This window comes from Ictalurus punctatus, chromosome 5 (genome assembly GCF_001660625.3).
Source record: "Ictalurus punctatus breed USDA103 chromosome 5, Coco_2.0, whole genome shotgun sequence".
NCBI lineage: Eukaryota > Metazoa > Chordata > Actinopteri > Siluriformes > Ictaluridae > Ictalurus > Ictalurus punctatus.
In genome coordinates, this window is record NC_030420.2 from 34870550 (window position 1) to 34891615 (window position 21066).

General features: G+C 43.5%; 1 protein-coding gene across 6 annotated transcripts in view; it reads right to left on the reverse strand.

Annotated features, from left to right (window-relative positions):
- Positions 1 to 20566, reverse strand: part of dennd2da (DENN/MADD domain containing 2Da) — a 40238-nt gene extending 19672 nt beyond the window's left edge. Inside the window, exons 1-5 of one of the 6 annotated variants that reach the window (XM_053680517.1) lie at positions 20327 to 20566; positions 5799 to 5857; positions 5619 to 5696; positions 5446 to 5532; positions 2788 to 2886 (exon numbers count right to left, since the gene is read on the reverse strand). In XM_053680517.1, coding sequence (XP_053536492.1) covers positions 2788 to 2886; positions 5446 to 5532; positions 5619 to 5696; positions 5799 to 5841 — 307 coding nt within the window. In that variant the 5' untranslated portion in view covers positions 5842 to 5857; positions 20327 to 20566. Of the gene's footprint in view, positions 1 to 2787; positions 2887 to 3349; positions 3373 to 4213; positions 5418 to 5445; positions 5533 to 5618; positions 5697 to 5798; positions 5987 to 20326 lie in introns of those variants that run through there. The other 5 variants (XM_053680516.1, XM_053680519.1, XM_053680518.1 and 2 more) reach the window with 5 other exon arrangements.
- Between the last annotated feature and the right edge of the window lie 500 nt (positions 20567 to 21066).

Here is a 21066-nt window from a genome sequence, read left to right on the forward strand (position 1 = left end):
GCTCAACTCTACTTCCTACTTACAGTTAGGTCCCATTTCCTGTTTGACACAAAAAATAGCAAAAAACCTTATAACTGTCGCTAGTACAGTTAGCTCGCTTTGCTAATTTAACCCGAGTACGAACTCGAGCGCGTAACACAAATCTCACAACCACTGTTCACACAGATTACTGCGTTATTTAATTAGCTTTAGAAGTGATATATGGTTACTTCTGCTGCTCATCAGAGCTGGAAAAAAAAATTGCTAGACAGGCCACGCCCACAAGAGTCACAATACAAGTAACACGAGAGACTTGTCACCAGGAAGGACAACTGTAACATGACGGTAGGAGTGTTAATGGAGGCTATGCTAGCTAAGCAGAAAGCTAGTCGTATCCATACACTGTGTTGGATCATGTTACACTAGCTAGCTAACCATGTCACCATGGCAACAACGTCTGGGAACGTATACTGAGAAGTTAGATTCTAAGAAGCTAAAACTTAAATCCGGACCGTGCGAAGAGAACCGGGTTCTCCGCAGCGATCCACACGGACGGGATGGGATTCTGCGTGTGTTTTTAGTCTCAAACAGGACTCCACACACACGGGTCACAAGTTCTATTACGATCACGTGGATAAAAACATTAGATTGTTCCAGAACGTTCCAGCTGTGTTCTGCCTCGCGGCGGTGACCGTGCGTCAGAAAAGCATTACAGAATGACAAAGAGGATGAAAATAGTCCCGCGGTTACTTTGATTAATAACGCTACGCTAGGTCAGAGAGCTACGCTGGGTTTCGGACGTGTTGAGAATCCTCCCAGACGTTGCTGTGAACGTCACATCCTCCATCCATCACACGGTTCATCGATCAGAGATCTCGGCTCGTCTACGCCGCCGCGTTTTACACCTGCCACGTCATTAAACACCGCAGTATGATACACACCTTTAATATTCTGCACCAGCCTCTTCTCCTTCACTGGGCCTCAGATTTATTGGTAAAATCTACCTACGAGCATTTCCACAAGAAATATCCTGCTTGTGCTCCCGAGTGTGTGTGTGTGTGTGTGTGTGTGTGTGTGTGTATATATATATATGTATGTATGTATGTATGTATGTATGTATGTATGTATGTATGTATATGTGTGTGTGTATATAAATATATATATGTGTGCGTGTGTGTGCGTGTGTGTGTGCGTGTGTGTATATGTATGTATGTATGTATGTATATGTGTGTGTGTATATAAATATATATATGTGTGCGTGTGTGTGTGTGTGTGTGCGTGTGTGTGTGTGTGTATACACTTTCTGCTGTAGCTACGGAAAGTTACAACTAGGTCGATCACTCTTTGTGACTCGCTGCTGCTGCGATCCTCTGACCCTCCCGACACAGACCTTCCAGCCAATCAGAGAGCGGTATTTCTGTTAGCGGTGATCTGATCTGCTGTAGAGAACGAGAGATGTAGAACATCCCGTTTCCTCTTTACCTCAGAACTGAACTCACACCCACACTACACTTCTACACAACCTTCATTTCCCACTCTTTACAAATAAAAAGCTGTACGCTGGAGCCTTCACGTCCTGAACATGCTTACACACAACACCACAATAACACAACACAACTACAACACCACCACCACACCACAACACCACCACAATAACACAACACAACTACAACACCACCACCACAACACCACCACCAGCACAACAACACAACACCACCACCGCAACACCACCATACCACAACAACACCACGACACCACCACCACAATAACACAACTACAACAACACCACAACAACAACACAACACCACCACCATACCACAACAACACGACACCACCACCACCACCACAATAACACCACCACAACACCACCACCACCACAATAACACAACTACAACACCACAACAACACAGCAACACCACCACCACAATAACACAACTACAACAACTACAGCAACACCACAACAACTACAACACAACCACCACAACACAAACACAGCAACACCATAAACACTACAGCAACACCACAATAACACTACACCAACAACACCACCACAGCAACACCACAACAACACAATGTGCCACAAAACTCATAACTAATGATCGGAGTGTAACAGCACTTACACAGTTAAACACACACTCACCTGCATGCATGTACTGACAGAACCATGCACGCTCGCTCACACACACACACACACATACATACACACTGAATGAGATCAATCAGCATGCAGTTAAAGTGCACAGAGCCACTTTCACAACCACAACCACACACACACACACACACACACAGGGAAGAAAAAAGAAAAGTGTGAAACAAACAGGAAATCATCTTACAATTCTCTGAAACACTTAAATCACACACACACACTACTGCATCCATGACACGAGTGTGTGAGGGAGTTAAACACTTCACACTGGCCGAGACGCTACAAGGATCTTTCACACTACACAAACAATATTTACAAAACATTTAACACAAAAAATATTTTTTTTAAACTTTCCTCTTTTTCTCGTCTACTCTGATTTGTACAGTGACGTACGAGAGAGAGTTCACTGTGACGCTGTCAAGTGTGTGTGTGTGTGTGTGTGTGTGTGTGAGTATGTATGTGTGTGTGTGAATGTGTGTGAGTGCGAGTATATGTGTGTGTGTGTATATATATATATATATATATATATATATATATATATATATATATATATATATATATATATATATATATATATATATATATATATATGTATGTATGTATGTATGTGTGTGTGTGTGTGTGTGTGTGTGTGTGTGTGTGTGTGTCAGTGTTTCTCTTACTATCTCGGCTCATTTTGCCCTTGACGGACACCCACATGGTGCTGAGCCTCTTCATCGCGCCTCTCTCCTGCTCCTCATCCTCGCCCAGGAAAACGTTACCTGAGGACAAAGTTCATCACGACATGTAGAGACAGATGTTTGCTTCTGAATGAGGATTTTTTTTTCTCTCCCTAAAAAAAGTTTTTTATTTGTTTCCACTCCAGTTAGTGAGGTTTATAAGGTTTATTAAGTAAAGTGAGAAGTAAGCAAGCATATATCAGGGAAAACAAGCTTGTGGGCGGAGCTAACTGAAGTTAACGTTCAGATAATGCTGTTAGATGCGAGACATTTTTCTATTTCTCTATCAGTATCAATTATTAATGATTTGAATATGTGTGAGAGGAGAAACCGGAGCCTCTGTGGTGTTACACGCTCATCAGCGTTATAAACAACACTTTTTCCTCTTTTCCTCGGTCACGAGATTGAGCTTTATGATAATGAAGCACAACTCTGTGTGAAGTCACTCAGCTCACGCGGGATTTTATACATTTGGGTCAGATGCGTTAACACTTAACACACTCGCCCAAACTTAGTAAAGGAGCTACACACAATCGTGGTTTGCGATGTCACTAATCCACAGTTTCAGACTAATCCCACCTGAAATTACAGAACGATGTTGCAACATGAAATATTTAGCCACAGATCCTGTGTGCTAATCTATTTGTCTAACCATAATTCCAAAGTAAATAATGAAGAAATGGCGGCTGTCATGGCAACCTTGTATTCTGTTAAATAAATCCATGAGGACATGACGACGTAAATTAAGACTCTAACACTGAAATCCCACATCCTGGGTGTACATTTGAGCTCAGAGTTTTCATTGGCTGTTGACAGAACTGTGGCCAGGGTTTGTTTTTGTTTTTTTTAAAGAAGGAGAATTTAACATGTAGGATAATGAGAGTCACTCGGACAACCCAGAAACTACACAGTTCAGGTCAGAACAGCCTCCTGATTGGTTAATAAAGCTGGAACAGAACATGCTAAAATGTTTAGTGCAGTAATCACTATCAGGATGTAAAGCCAGGTTAGGAGAAAAGCTCTTCATAAAAACAAAAATCACTTATAGCTGCTTTAAAGGTAGCACGTGTTACTTCAAGTTAGGCCTTAAAGAGTTAAAATGTTAATCACTTGCTTGAATCTAGTAAATATTTACATTGCTAACTTACCAAAATAATTATTAGTTTATAAAAATGATTAAAACTGAAGCATTAAAATATCATTTATACATTTTGATCTTTTTATTTAAAGATAAAAACTGCTCTAAAAATTAAAGCCAATTTCCTAAAGTATATAAAATATGAATGATAAGAAAGAGTCAATTTTAGCAAGAACACCTTTAGTAATAATTCTTGCCCCTCGTGCGTGTAGAGATGATGATGATGTGTACCTGTGATTACAATGGGAGCTTCAGTTACAGGTACAGCTGACCCCGGTCTCCCCTACAGCGTGTATACACTAGAGTATATAATATAGTATAGCTATAATAATAAATACTCACAATACGTTCATGAGTAATGAAGTGTTATTAAGTCTTACTTTTAAACTTCATATTAGAGGTAACATTACAGTCACTTTAAACTTATTTATACTTGAATCTGATGTTAATAAAGCGGATAACGTGCTTCCCTGCAGACTGTGGAGTTGAGTGAACGTCGGTGTCGGACTCGGAGTACTCACTGCGCCGGTGTTTCGACTCACTTTTCTTCCCCTTCTCACTTCTCAGTTTCGGTAATGCAAGTCCGTTCATTTTTCTTTCTTCTTTTTTTTTTTTTTTTTTTTTTTTTTTTTTTTAATTTATTTCCAAAGGGATTAAATCTCCCAAATCGTGTTTTAGTCGTCTAGACCTGATGTGCAGCAGTCCTCCATCAGAACCTTTTAAAACTCCGAGTTTCTCTGCACGGTTCGCTTCTTTAACTGGTAGAAAACCAACGCGAAAGCCACAGCACGCTTTCCACACTGAATCACTCCACTGATCCGACTCTCCATTCGATACTGAATCAGTGAATCGGACACGCGAGTTTGATTCTTGGGAATAAACAGCCAGAGCGGAGTGTTTGCTTTGTGACTGTAATGTGGGCCAGCAGGCCATCAGCCAGGACATGATTGGTATTTGTAGTAATGGAAGCTTCTAGAAGCCTCCAGTTTAGCATTGTGCCTATATTAAATAAATTAAATAAGCAAATAAACTTTTAAAAACTTTTTAAAAACCTTTTAAACTTGGGCCACACGGATCCTTCCTAAACCCCAACCCAAAGCCCACCAATAAAACCACATGGAACTGATTAAAAATAATAATAATTCTGCAAGTACACACAGGTCTCTCTTCTGATTTCACGTCGGAATAAGCTAATGTTAATCTCCACACTTATGCACCTGTGTTTATCAATCAGCGTAGGTAGCTAAAGGCTAACGTTAGCTGATGTTAAGTGAGTAATTCCAAGTTTGACTGCTTCTTAATAATGATAACTGTAATTTAATCTAACACCTAGCATGCTAGCTATCGTTGCTAATTAAGTATATGTGCTTGTAAAATCAGCATCAAGGCTTTCACAATTATTCGTGAATTTCCCATCACCAGTGCAATAATGTACAGGTGCATTGTGGGTAACGCTGCTTTACCTTTAGCTCTCTCTGCTTCTTTCTCAGAGGAGACATTTTGTTTCCCTCCTTCAGCAGCACCACCATCTTCAGAAACACTGGAGAGTTCTGTTCAGACAGCGACAGAAAACATAAATAACATGGATATTAAGCATGTCCTCCTGTTTCTCTTTATTAGCTTGACTAATACTCACTCTGTCTGCGATCCTCCCTGAGAGATGAAAAGATTCTCCCTCTCCTCTGAAACGCATTGGGGTCCTCTGAAGTTTTATCTGCATGAAAGCGATCAGAAATGAGCAGTTCAGCAGAATTGTAATTTCTGAGGATCCACCATTACATTTGTACATTGTGAGGAGTGTGCTTGGAGTACTCACTCTTCAGACGCAGAGAGGAGAACCCCCAGCTCTGTCGGGACATCACACACCTCTCACTGCTGAAAAACATCACCACAGTCATTTAAAAAAAAAAACGAATGTGGCAAATACATGCAGTATGCTGAGTTCCATATTAGTGTCCCAGTAAACCACAGTGAAACCACGCTAACAGGCACGAGAAACTTTTCATCGCTATTTTCTCTAGACCAAAGTTCAACTCAGAGACGCATTAGTAAATATTTGCTTTACTTTCAACTCGTTGTTCAAACAGCAGGCGTATTAAGTAGTGCTGAGATGTTGCATGAACAAATACCACCAACCGAACCTCTGTTAACAATAAGAAACTCCTCCCATAGCTTCCCATACCTAAATCCTTTAATCTAGCAGTTAAAGACCCGACCTTGACCCATGTTAGCTGCGTAACTATACTCCGACATCAGACCTCGCCTTTATCTCCAAGGTCCTAGAAAATGTCGTAGTTCAGCAGTTAATCTCATACTTGCATAGGGGTAACACATACACAACCGTAAAGTCTGGTGTTCCACAAGGCTCTACTCTGGGCTTGTTGCTTTTTCACTATATATGCTACATCTGGGTACATGATTTAGCATACATTGTGTTAGCTTCCCATTGCTAATACAGCTCCTATGATATTAGCTATAAAGCCAGATGACAGACACAAACTTAATGGGGTTGAGGAATGTGGAAAGGATGTTAGACCTTATATTCTGAGTAATTTAGTTAGCTACATAATTCCAAAAAGACAGACCCTTGTACAATAGTGAAGAATCTCATATAAACTGATTCAGACCTATAGACTCCTATAGACTAATTCAGACTCCTATAGACTGAGTCAAACTCAGTGTAAATTGATTCAGATTCATTTATAAGGCATGAGATTCATCCAGATTATTTTAGACTCCTATAGACTGATTCAGACACCTATAGACTCAGTCAAACTCAGTGTAAATTGATCCTATAGACAGATTTATACCCTCATAGACTGATTCAGAATCCTATAGACAGATTCAGACTCCCACAGACTGATTCAGCCTCTTACTGACATCTCTATACCGGTAATATTACAGACTTTACATGTATAGAGAATTCTATGACTCTTTCTGATTGTGATACTGCTGACGCTGAAATTCCACTCCTTCTGCATTTCCTGTGTTGCTGCAGTGTGTGTTCACTGTGTTTACTGCTTGTTATCTGTGTTTAAATAAAACCTTGTTTGTCACTGTTATGACCCTTCGGCTGGAAGACATTACAGACACAGTGCAACAGTGATTTTACTTTCTTGTAAATAGACTTATATGTGTAAGTTGGTCATTTCTGATGAAAGATCGGTACCATGAACCTTCTCACGCAACATCCTCCACAAAAGGAGCAGCGGTTACAGGAAGTCTGAGGGTTTTGAAATTTGTTGGTTTTATAGGGTAAACGACAATCCATGCATTAAAACCAGCCAACCACACAGTCTGTATGTGTGTGTGTGTGTGTGTGTGTGTGTGTGTGTGTGTGTGTGTGTGTGTGTGTGTGTGTGTGTGTGTGCGTGTGTGTGTGTGTGCTGGCAGTGTGAACTGCCCGAAGGCCTGTTTTGTTTTCCATTAAGGCATTTGCATGCGTTCTTCTATCAGAAGTGTATATTCAAAGAAACTTAACAACTGTAACAGAACTGTGTGTCTAAAGGTTAAAGGTCCTGCTCGAGGACAGCGGATCTCTGCTAGCCCTTTTCCACTGAGATGGTGCCGGTGTTGGAGGAGAGAACAAGGTTTTCCCACCATGAGGAAGTTTAACAATGACTTATAAAAACTCTGGAGGATTTATGAACCTCGTTTATGAACCAAATCCTCATCCTCACATCTCTAAATAAAAAAACCCTTCTCAAATAAAACCAGACTATTTTCTATTTTCTACTATAGAGTTATAAGTCAGTTTTTAAATCCGCCTATGAGACTGAATCAATTTAGGAGAATCTGAATCAGTTTAAAGGAGTCTAGGTACGTGTAAACGAGTCTGAATCAGTCTAGAGGAATCTGAGTCAGTCTATAGCAATCCAAAGCAGTGTCATATGAATGTACAGAACAGTGTCTAAAGACAATCTTTTTTGTGTGTGCAGGAGGTCACACTTGCACACACACACACGCATGTGGTTTACCAGCTTTAGACTGTACCAGCATGTCTTCTGCTCTACAAAAACAGAAAACCCAATAGCCACAGCCCTCCTGAAGTGGCGTGATGAACAGGGGGAGAGTTCACGTTATTTACCTTTATTTTTTATCAGAATGACAAACTGACGTGACTGCAGCATGATGACAGAACCGTGATGTCGTTTAGATGTAGGTTTTTATTGACTTTATCTACTTCTAAATCTAAATCTTTTTGTGAAACTCCATCCAGCATTACCTGTCACAGAAATACTCCATGCCACTTCACGCTTCAGGTTGGTTTTTAACACACACACACACACACACACACACACACACACACACACAACTCTCTTCTATCCATGTGTGATTTGTCCGTATGAGTTAAACGGTTCATTAAAATGATCGTATTCGACATGTGGTTTATGTGAAGCAGATGTTTGTGATTGTGAAAACATGAAGAATTTGATTTGGAAGAAAACAGATCCAGCTGTGAGGTGACACCTCCCTCTTGTGTGTGAAAAATAAACCACGGACACTCGCTTAAGATGTAAAGATTACAGCTTAGAGGGAAAATGGAAGTAAACAGTAGTAGAACACAATATTTGCCGAGAGAATTCAACCGCTTTAGGAATGAACTTTGACCCTGAGCCTAAGTAAACTGACCCTAAAGGGTTAAACTGTATATTTATGGCTGTGTTTTGGTGCAGGACGTGGAGATCGGGGTTTATGTGGTTTATATATAGCTGGCTGTGTTCCCTATGGAGCTGATCTCTGACCTGCAGAACGTTTTCCTGTCAGAGCTGAGAACAACACTGCTGTGGGAATCGGTAAAGGATTCATCTCTAGCAGTTTGTTAAAAACACGAACCGACTCAGTCCAGTTCAGACAGAACCGGGTTCTAGAGATGACGGACACTCACGATGATGACGGTGAAAGAAACGGAATAGTTACAGCATGTGTAGCACTCTAAACCCTGCTTTACACTTCAAACACAACAGCTGTATTATAAATAATAAACAGTTCCCGATGAAGGGTTGTTTTCAGAGTGCGTGACTTCAATCTAAAAGCGTTTCTGTTTCGTTTTCAGAAGCGTTAGTAGAAGCGTCTGAGACGGGGGATTTCAGTAGCAGCAACACTCACCTACAAACCTGAAAATAATCAGGAATAAAAAATGCAGCCTGAAGAAAGAAATACTAATAATGTGTTGATATCTGAGTGAGAAGATGGCGAGTGTCTGACAGTAAATGGTCTGCACTTATATAGAACTTTTATCCAAAGCGCTTTACACTGTGTCTCCTTCACCCATACCAATCGGACTAACTTGTCATCGGAACAACTTGGGTTTTAGTGTCTCGAACAAAGGACACTTCGGTACGTGGAGTCACGTGGAGTCACGTGGAGTCACGTGGGCTGGGAATCGAACCGCCAACCTACGATTAGTGGACAGCCCGCTCTACCACCTGATCCTCAGCCGCCCCGTCTGACAGGCGTCTCGTATATCACTGACGTATTACTGCATGAACAGCCCTAGCTGTAATTCTCACAGTAATCGCTGGTATAATTCAACAAAACGGCTTCCACACTCGTTACTCAGCAGCACGGAGAATAGCATTCAGTTATTTTACATTTGATTTAATCTGTTTATATTTCGTGTAAATGAATGCAGTCACGGGACACTAAACGGAGGAGATGAAATCGTAACGTGTGTGCAGGATGTGTTGTTTGTGTTCATTCGAGCCCACGGTGTGAAGGAGAATCAAATCCTCTATGTGTAAAGCACATTTTATAGACAGAGGAAGAGTAAAAAGTAAGCGTAGAGCGTGGATCACTGGTTTCAGAGCGGACTTGCTGTGACACACCTGCTGAAAACACTGGCTGGGGTATTATTATAGAGTGTGTTATTATTAGAGTGTTATTTACTGAGGCCAGTGTGTAATCAGACAGAAAAATGTCTCATTACACACCTTCACATTCGACCTGTTCACACCCTAAACCACCTCACCTAATCTTATTTTATTGGGAATTACATGTGGAATTATTCCCAATTTGGTCTGAAAATCTAAACGAGCAAACCAAACTTGAATTATTATTATTATTATTATTATTATTATTATTATTATTATTATTAGTTTGTATGTTTGAGTTTTTTTTCTTGCCATAAACATTCACCGGGCATCTGATTGAGAATGAGGTGAGAATCAGTGATCAGATATGAAGCTCACGGGACAAACAAACACCATGTCTTTAACACGTACAGGACTGCGTTCAATCATTCATTCATTCATTCATTCATTCATTCATTCATTCATCCAGACAGAACAGAAGTGTGCAATCTCAGCATTTTGTTTATGAACCCTAATCCAAAAATCTAAAAATCTTGTCTGGTTCCTCTCGAGGTTTCTTCCTCATATCATCTCAGGGAGATTTTCCTCACCACCACTGCTGAGATGAATGAATCCACACTGGAGCACATGGTCAGGGTGGTTTAAAACTGACCACTAGTTTGTTTATATTTTGGGAAATAAAATAAAATAAATGTAAAAAATAATAATAAACAGTTCCGTGCACATATTATTTCAGTGTGTTCCAGTGTTTCTAGGGGCAGAGTAGTAATTAAAAATAAATAAATAAATACATAAAAAGAAATAATGAATGATGTTTAGGCCACACCCACTTTGGATTTAAATGCGATTACAGATACAGGTAGTGGCATTGTGTTACACCTTTCTTTATTAATATTGTCATTACTTATGATAATTTTTTATGTAGCCTTTATTTTATAGATCCATTTAGTTTCTGTAAACAAGAAGAGATGCACGCTCATCCTGACTGTAAAAAGACCCGATTAGCCTAGCAACCTGACGCTAATGAGTTATAATCTGACTGAAGAATCGATTGAGAATGTTATTTAGGAACGAGACCGACGTTAGCTAAAATTCTCCACTTATTATTAAGGATTAGCACTAAATCAGGGTGTGTTATTCAGCTAAACTAGCACTCGAGAAGATCCTTCTGGCTCGGCGTCCTGTCAGGGCTACATGAAGCTAAGCGGCGGACTAGCCTGCAGCAACCGGACACATATACACATCTCATAGAAACTCTGAGCGTTTACACTGGAGAGAAATCGAAAGCCTTTTGATGATGAAACATTTTACGATTACAACATGGAGGACGTGCTGGCACTGAGAGCCTTCAGGGAATTCCTCAGGAAGAACGTTACCTGGGTATCTGGTGTTAGCTGGCTAGTTTTGAGATGTAGATTTTAGACCAGCTATGTAGGATTGTTAAGTCCTTTAATATAAATATCAGGAACATTATATAGCTGATGATTTGGTTTAGCAGAACGATCTAAAGCAAAAAAACAGCGATAATAAATCTCCAGGTCAACATTCTGGTGGGAAAAAAGACTCACTGCTTTTGATAACATTTCTACAGACTTGTTCTTGCACCCCCACACACACACACACAGACACACACACATACACACTCACACACACTCACACACAGACACACAAACACACACAGACACATACACGCACCATTACTTAATAAGGTGCTGCTAAAGAAGGGTGTGTGAAAGCTTAACAGACATGTCATTGCTTGCCTGGTTACTGTCAGTCCTGTATTTTACCCACCCACACACACACACACACACACACACACACACACACAGACACACACAGTTTCCCTATTCAATCTATCCTTGATTCTAAAATTGCACAATTCAGTGAAATCTCAATCTCACTGAACAAGTTTTCTAACCGGGATGTAATCTTGAGTATGTGTGTGTGTGTGTGTGTGTGTGTGTGTGCGTGTGTGTACTTTGGCAAACACACACACACACACACACACACACACACACACTAATCCCCACCAGAAGGCGCTGTTGTGTAGCTGTAATATACACCAGCATTAATCATTAACATTACTGAGTAGTGAAGGTCAGTGACTTGCATATCCATATATGGAAATGTGGACAGGTCTGTGTGGGCGTGACTTGGAGACCATATATAGACATGTTGGCTGTGTGTCATTACAGGCACACTGATCAATAGTTACATTGTTCTTACTTTTACAAATGATAAATAATGTGTAAATTATTGGAATTGTGCTGGACTACTTGGTTGTGTTTAACTCCCTCCTGTCAGTCGCGTTATAGACACGCCCCCAAACTCCCTCCGGTCAGTCATGTTATAGACACGCCCCCAAACTCCCTCCTGTCAGTCTTGTTATAGACACGCCCCCAAACTCCCTCCTGTCAGTCATGTTATAGACACGCCCCCAAACTCCCTCCGGTCAGTCATGTTATAGACATGCCCCCAAACTCCCTCCTGTCAGTCATGTTATAGACACGCCCCCAAACGCCTTCAGTTCTTTATAGTGGGAGGTTCTGCAGGAGTACAGAGAGTCCGGGTCGTTACTTTGTGTGATCATCTCTCTGTATGACCACAGTGAGAGTTCTGTTTAATTCTTCATGTTTAAATTCTTTAAGACAGGCGAGGGGCAGATGGGCGAGGGCCAGACTGACGTGGGGCAGATTTACGTGGGATAGACGGGCGAGGTGCAGATGGGTCTCGAACAGGATATCACGATGAGGTTGGAAAAGTGTCCAGAGCTCAGACTGTGCGATATAATGATATTATCATCCCTACATGATATTGATTTTGTGTAGGAGCTCTGACATTTAACATTGAAGTACACTAGTATGAATTATCATACAAAAATACACCAAAAGAGTCTTTATCTCAACAGATCAGCATATGAATCTGGAATGATTTATGCAGGTGTTTTAAACTCTGTGATATTAACTCAAACCACCTGGAAGCCCCGCCCCCAGCTGGAAACGAATGGCCAGCCTACATCCAGAACCTCACCTACAGTATGGACATGATAATAAAGTCATGAGTACAGGAAGTGGAAATGGTGTTCCTCCTCAGGGTTGCTGGGATTACTCTCAGTGATAGGGTAAGTAACTTGGCAATCTGGGAGAATCTCAGAGTAGAGCCTCTGATCCTCTGAACTGAGGTGGGATATTTTTTTAGGATCTTTGGGCTGCCCCCTGGTGTCATGTCATTATAGCTGTGTCAGAAATGTCCCAGTGGCAGCTGGTGGTTTTTTAAATGAAGTGTATATCTACAGTATATGTCTGCGTGTGTTCTGTTGTCCTGGACTCCTGTTTCATTCTCAGCTTCTCCTCATAAATATCAGGTTGATGAAAGTAGTCGTGTCAGTCATGTCACGATAAAAAGGAACTAAACTACTAATTGATGGGTCCTGGCCCTTGGAATAGACAGAGCATGCTGGAGTGTCGAGGCACTCCCTGTAAAGTTTCGACACGAGGTATATGGACGTGGGAGCAGTGCCTTCAAGTCTATGGGGCAATGGTCTGAGTGCATCTAATAGAGAGCAGACACAGCTGCTACTTGACGCCTGTGTTGAAAGCTTTGCATAAAACTACTCTCTTGTGAAGGACCTATGATATTAATTGCTTTCCTTTGGATGTTATCCAGGGCTGCCAGAGATTGCAGAGGCACCCATCCAAGAAAGGGATGCATATTCCATGATACTCTGAAACTGTGACTTGTACACACATGTTCTCCCAGGACGCTCTAGTTTATTGCTGATCTTTATAAGGGCACCAAGCTTCTGCCCAACCTTCTCTGTGATTTTTTAAAATGTGCCTATCCCAGAGTAGCTTGCTGTCAAATGTAAGCCCCATGTCTAGATGTTTATGAAGGGCTAGTTGACATCTTTCAAAGAAGAGACTGATTTGAGAAGGGGCTTGTTTTCTGGAGATAACCATGGCCTTGCACTTGCTTGGTTCAAATGCTACCTTCTGTCTATCAGCCCAGTCCTTCATCCTCTCTAAGTTGACATCCAGACTTGTCTGTACCTGCTGTAGGACTTTAGCAGATGTAAGACTGTCAGCATATAGAAATACCTGGTTTTGGCACACCTCTATCAAGTCATCGATGAAATCTGAGAATAACAGATAGCTTAGGATAGAGCCTTGGGGGACAAAAGTGTTCACTGATGTAGTGTTAGAACTCTGCCCTGAAAGTGCTACACAAATGGATCTTCCAGACAGGTTGATCCAGGTGAGGAGATTTGTTTTGATCCACTTTGCTTTGAGTTTGGATAGAAAGACATTATGAAACTCTTTGTCAAAGGCTCCTTTGATGTACAACCACCTCTTCACAATTGTCATGGTGTTGGTTCCACTTCTGGGAGAGGATATTCAGAAAGTCAGCTGTACTGTGGGCTGATCTGAATCCAAACGGCCTGCAAGTGCTACTTTCCATTGAGCTGGAAAATTTTGAACAGGTGAGAGAATGGTGTTGTAAATTCTGCATGTTCATTAAGGTTTCAGTGATTGGCAGTTGCTTAGAGGTTCCACCGTTTTGAGAAGTCAACCAATCCTCATATGGAGAAACCATGTGTCTTTTTTATCCTCTGCTTCAAAGGATATTTTCACACAGGCTGTTCTGTTCATCAAAACAGTTTGCGTTAAATGAATGCACAGTGCAATATTGAGGTGAGATTTTCAATATAATGAGTAATATATACTGTGATGGTGGGCTGGCAGCCCACACACAAAGTAAAAAAATGCTCCTCCCACAACTGCTGCCATGGTGCTGAAAGAACAGCTCTGCTTCAACACCACAGTGCGTGGCTGCAAGGGGGGGCCACATAAACACGCACGGTTGGCGGCTAATAATCAGTGCGGCAGCTCTCCACCATACAGCAGTTGATGGAATAGTATAAAAGGGCTCTCCTCCAACAGCCAGTTGAGCGACCGACACCATGACATTTCTAATGCATTTCTCTCTGTCTCTCACAGAAGAAACCGCCTCTGAAGAGGACCATGCTCCCTGGCTGCCTCCCCAGAGCTCTCTGACTTGTGTGAAGGGCTTCAACCCTCCTGGATCACACCATCACACCACCTATCCTTGATACAAAGATCCCAGTACCAGAGCACCTCACTCCACTCCCCTTCTCCTGACTTTCAATACACTTTATAAATGTTTTGCACCCAAGTGACCTTAAGTGTGTCTGCACTCCCAGACCCAAATAGATCCCATGCAGCAGCACTTACTGGAAACGAACATTCAACAGCATGCAGTGACTCAACAGCTCGTGCCTCCTACCCCTGCTAACTAAGGAGGATGACGTTGAAGCCTATCTGGAGGCCTTCGAACGGACTGCCCTCCAAAGCCTGGGACATAGAGAAATGGTCCCACAGCCTTGCCCCGCTGCTCTCTGGGGAAGCCCGAGCAGCTTATTACGTGCTCTCACCAGAAGCAGCTGACTACATGAAAGTAAAAGGTGGGCCTGACACCCAACCAAGAGTTCCACCAATGGAGCTACCAGCCCAGACAAACCATCTGGGACAAATGGACACCACCCTATGCATCACCAAGAGTTGGCTCCAACCCGACCAAAAAACCACCATGAGGTTACAGAGTGAGTAGCTATGGACCGGTTCTTAAGAATTCTACCGCCCGTGGAATGTCAGGCCATTGGAATGCAGGCCCCCAGCAGCCCCAGAGAGATGATAGAAGTCCTGGTATGAGCCATGGCCACCCGGGAACTCTGTAGGGAAGGGTGGTGAGCACCCAGCCCAAACCCTCCTTGAAGGTTCCCACCTCACCGCCATGAATGGAACTACACCGGGGAGAGAGGGAACAGCCGGAGTCGCCCCACCTACGGATTAAGCCAGTATGAGGCCATGCCAACAGAGCCAGAGCCAGAAACCCCAAAAAGAGCCAAAAGCCCTGGCTGGCAGGATGCACCCTCCACATGTATAACCCACCCAAAACACCCACCCTGACAGTAAGAGTAGAGGGACACCCAGTCACAGCCCTGTTGGACTCAGGTAGCACAGTGACTCTGGCCAGACCGACAATCCTGCCAAAAAGACCCAACGGAAAAGGAACCATAACAGTGATATGTGTACATGGAGATGCCAGTGAAATCCCCAGGCTGAGGTAAAAAAGGCTCCATGAGTCCAGCAGGCCTATATGGCCTAAGATGAGGGGGAGGCCACAGCCGAAGATGAGACACATACATATGCTAACCCAATGTCCTCTGTACTCCAACAGGTGACATGACAAGGGAACTTCCAGCAGGAGCAGAAAGAAGATGACTTCCTGAAACACTGCTGGGCCCAGGTATGACAGATCAAAGGGATCAACCAAGACCCAGACCAAAGATTCCCCACAACCTACTTTATGGTCAGGGGAGGACTACTCTACTGTAGGACCAACTGCAGATGAGAAACCTGCGACCTGTCCCCAAGACAAGGACACAGTTGCTGATGCACCTGGCCCATGCCCATCCACTAGGCGGTCACCTGTGGGCAGGAAACACCGTAGAGAAACTGAAAGACACTTTCTCTAGCCTAGAATGGATGCAGAGGTTTGAGACTTCTCACAGCAGTGCCACCAGTGCCAACACAGTGCCTCAAGGAAACTCCACTAGCAACTCTCATCCCCCTCACCATCATCGGTATCCCCTTCAAGAGGATTAGCATGGACCTTATAGGGCTGCTCCTGAAATGCACCCAGGGTCATGAATACATTCTTGTCTATGCCACCTGGTACCCTGAGGTGGTGCTGCTACGGAAAGCCACCTCCTGCAACATTGCTAAAGAACTAGTGCTCCTATTCAGCTGTGTGGTGATCCCAAAGGACATACTAACAGACCAAGGTATGCCTTTTACATCTAAACTAATGTCTGATCTGTGTCAGCTGTTGCAGGTTAAACACCTGAGGATGTCTGTCTACCACCCATAGATGGATGGGCTCATCGAACGTTATACTAGACCCTGAACCGAATGTTGCGCTGGGTGGTAGATGAGGACGGGAGGAACTGGAACCTCCTCCTGTCCTACATCCTCTTCACTGTCTGTGAGTGCCCTCAAGCATCCACAGGCTTCACATCATCCGAGCTCCTATTCGAACAGCGACCTCGAAGACTGTTGGACATGGCCCGGTAAGCCTGGGAGGAACAGCTCTCACCATTTCGTTCCATCATTGATTTTGTGTGAGAGATGCAAGAGCGGCTTGCCCGAGTGGCCCCTATAGTCCAAGAACACATGGAAGCCACTCAGGAAGAACAAAAAAGGGCATACAACTTCACAGCACAACCACGAGAGTTCCAGCCTGGCGATCGAGTGCTCCTGTTGGTGCCCAATGTCTTCTGTAAAATCTTTTGCCTGATGGCAAGGCCTGTACACAGTCCTCAAGAGGGTGGGTCCTGGGAACTACCACCTGCAACAGCCTGGTAAACAAGCAGACACACAAATAATACCATATAAACCTGCTAAAAAATGGGTTGAACCTGATCCAGTGGTATGTGCTTTTGCTACCCTAGGCACAGATTACAGTGAACATAACTTGGTCCAGCGGGAAGAAGACTTAACCCCCACACAGAGACAGGCGCTGATGGAGCTGGTGGATCAGTTTGCTGACGTTTTCTCAACCACCCCAGGGATGATGCAGTTGGTCCACCACAAGATTAAGACCCATCTGGGAGTCCTGGTCAGACAGCAGCCCTACCATGTCCTGGAGGCCGCCGTAAGGCTATTGAGGAGGAAGTTGTCTGAATGCTCCAAGACGGCACCATTGAAGAGTCCACCAGCCTCTGGTCCAGCCCCATCGTAGTTGTGCCGAAGCTCGATGGAAACATTAGATTGTGCAATGACTTCTGGAAGCTGAACCTGGTCTCAGACTTCGACAGCAGTCCCCTCCCCGAGTGGATGACCTAGTGGAGAGATTGGGGAGAGCCCAATTTATCTCCACACTAGACCTCACAAAAGGCTACTGGCAAGTAGCACTGGCCCCAGAAGCAAGACCAAAGACTGCCTTTAGTACCATGAATGGCCACTGGCAGTACCAAGTTCTCACCTTTGGGCTACACCTGCGACATTCCAGAGACTCATGGATGTCATCCTAGGACCTCATCATTGTAGGCTGATGGCCAACCCTTGGGGCTGACTGTGGTACAGTACCTAGGATACCGTATCGGTCAGGGTTTCTTAAAACTGTAAACAAAGAAGTTCTAGGCAGTTAAAACTACCCCCAGCCTACATCAAAGAAACGTGCCTTTTTGGGCTTGGCAAGTAGTACCGCAGACTCGTGCCTAATGTCTCCTTTGTAGCCTCCCCCTCTCAAATCCAACTAAAAAGGGACAGATGGATCAGGTGAAATGGTCTACAGAGGAGGAGCAGCCGTTGCAAGCCCTGAAGGAGACACTCACCAGCACCCCAGTTCTATGCAAGCCAGACTTCACCCTACCATTCACAGGCCACACAGATGCATCAGAGACCGGGCTGGGTGCTGTTCTCTTGCAGGCCTTCAACGGAGAAGAGCACCTGGTCCTTTAAATCAGTAGAAATCTGTCCCCAGCTAAGAGGAAGTATGCTGCTGTGAACAGAGAGGCCCTGGCAATAAAGTGGGCCATTGATGAGTTGTGCTACGACCTGACACTTTTCCCTGGTGACAGATTATGCACCTATGCAGTGGTTGGCCAAAGCCAAAGACACCAATGCCAGGGTTACATGATGATTTCTTCCATTGCAGGACTTCTCTTTCCAGGTCCAAGCCTGAGCAGGAGTCCAGCATGGGAACGCAGATGGCCTCTCGTGACATTACGCGCTGTGGGCCCAGCGCCCAATGGCAGTAGGCTCGGAGTTGAGGGGAGTACTATGATGGTGGTCTGGCAGAGTGTGCACAAAGGAAAAAAAACGCTCCTCCTTCAACTGCTACCATGGTGCTGCAGCTCCACTTTAGCACCACTACTATTTTGGACAGCATGACAGCGCATGGATGCAAGGCGGGGCCACAGAAACACACATGGCTGGTGGCTAATAATCAGCACAGCAGCTCTCAACCATCCAGCAGCCAACAGGAGAGTATAAAAGGGCTCTCCTCCAACAGGCAGGTGAGTGACTGACACCATGACACTTCTAATGCATTTCTCTCTGTCTTGCACAGAAGAAACCACCTCTGAAGAAGACCACGCTCCCTGGCTGCCTCCCCAGAGCTCCCTGACATCCATGAAGGGCTACAACCCTCCTGGATCACACCATCACACCACCTATCCTTGAGACGAAGATCCCAGTACCAGAGCACCTCACTCCACTCCCCTTCTCCCCACTTTCAATACACGTTACAAATAAAAAAAAACACCAAGTGCTGCACCTAAGTGGCCTTCTGTGTGTCTGTATTCAGTCTGCTGCAGCCTAGACTCACTACAATACATGCAGTCTTAAAGCAATGGCCTGTGGTTCCACTGGACGGGGAACCCGGGCAGAACCAGGACCTGCCGGAGAGATTAGATCTCACAGTCGGATTGAGAACGTCTGGGAATCCTGCAGGAGGAGCTGGAATCTGTGGCTGAGGATAGTGAAGTCTGGACTGACCTTCTCATCCTGTCTCATGCCATGGCAACACACACAAGGAAAAGTGTAAAGGAAAAATGAATAAATGAATAATCGCCACTAATAGCGCCGTCTAGCTAGCCCGCTAAGATGAGCTAACCTGACAGGATTTTCCAGAAAAACTCGTTGAAAGACTGTTTGTAATTAGGAGCTATGCAGAAAGATCTAAAGGGCATGTCTTTAAGTTCTAAGACACACTCAACAGTCTCTTCACACACATATACACACACACACACACACACAACCCCACCCTATTTAACATACACAATCTCACACATCATCTTTCACATGCCTCAGTGGCCAACACAAGGTGCGAAATTTCCGTTTCATTTCCACTTCCTCCATCAAAAGGAAGTTATTTACTCTGTTTCTGTGTGTGTGTGTGTGTGTGTGTGTGTGTGTGTGTGTGTGTCTTTAATTCTTTATTCCACAACCCTCACACACCCTTTAAAGTGAAAGATTTCAGTCCGTTAAAATTCAAAACTACTCCAACAGGTTTCTCTTACAACACACACTAATACACACATACATGTACACACTAATACACACATACACATACACACTAATACACACATACATGTACACACTAACACACACTAATACACACATACACATACACACTAATACACACATACATGTACACACTAACACACACATACACTAACACACATATATACGCTAATACATACATACATATATATATATACACACACAAACACACACACACACACAACAGTTCTTATTACTATAGCTTACTTTTAAACACTTTTTCAGGTCTTTTTTAATGAGGACCAATTACAAGAGGCACCTGCTGCTTTCCCGTGTGTGTGTGTGTGTGTGTGTGTGTGTGTGTGTGTGTGTGTGTGTGTTCAGTTAAGAAAACCAAAGCAGTATTTTAAATGAAGGTTAAACAATATTTCAAAGTGACTCACCTCAGTACAAAGTCCTCACGGTAACTTCAGGATCTCTCTCTCTCCCTGTGTGTGTGTGTGTGTGTGTGTGTGTGTGTGTGTGTGTGTGTGTGTGTGTGTGTGTTTAAATCCGTCTGGATCGTCTGCTCTTGTTGTCTTTACAACATTGTGACCATGTGTATGTTCCGCAACACCAAAATCTCATTACTACTTCATCACAGAGCGTATCACAACTCTCTTCCTGACTTACTCTTACTCTTTCTGCCTGACTCATCCCCCCCCCCCTATCCCCGCCTCCCCCCCACCTCTCTCTCTCTCTGCACCACTGCAGGGCTTCTCTTTTAGTCTCAGTGCTCCGTCTTTGTCCTCTTTCAGTCACTATTCAGTGGCATTCTTTTGTGTGTGTGTGTGTGTGTGTGTGTGTGTGTGTGTGTGTGTGTGTGTGTGTGTGTGTGTGTGTTGTGTATGTGTGAGAGAGAAAGCTAGGATTGCTGATTCTGATGAGGAAGTGGAACACCAAGGAAAACAGAAATGGAGAAATGGACTTTGAAACAGAAAGTTGGCTTGGAGAGGTGTCCTTGTTAAAAACAGGACCGAATGTAAAATGAATAATTACAGAAAGCTAATGTGGCTAACACGTAATGGAAGTGTACAGCCACCAGTTTAACCTTAATGTCTAAATCATCACACTCACATTACAAGGCACGGTTCATCTCAATAACATCAGGACTTAACATGAAACACACACACACACACACACA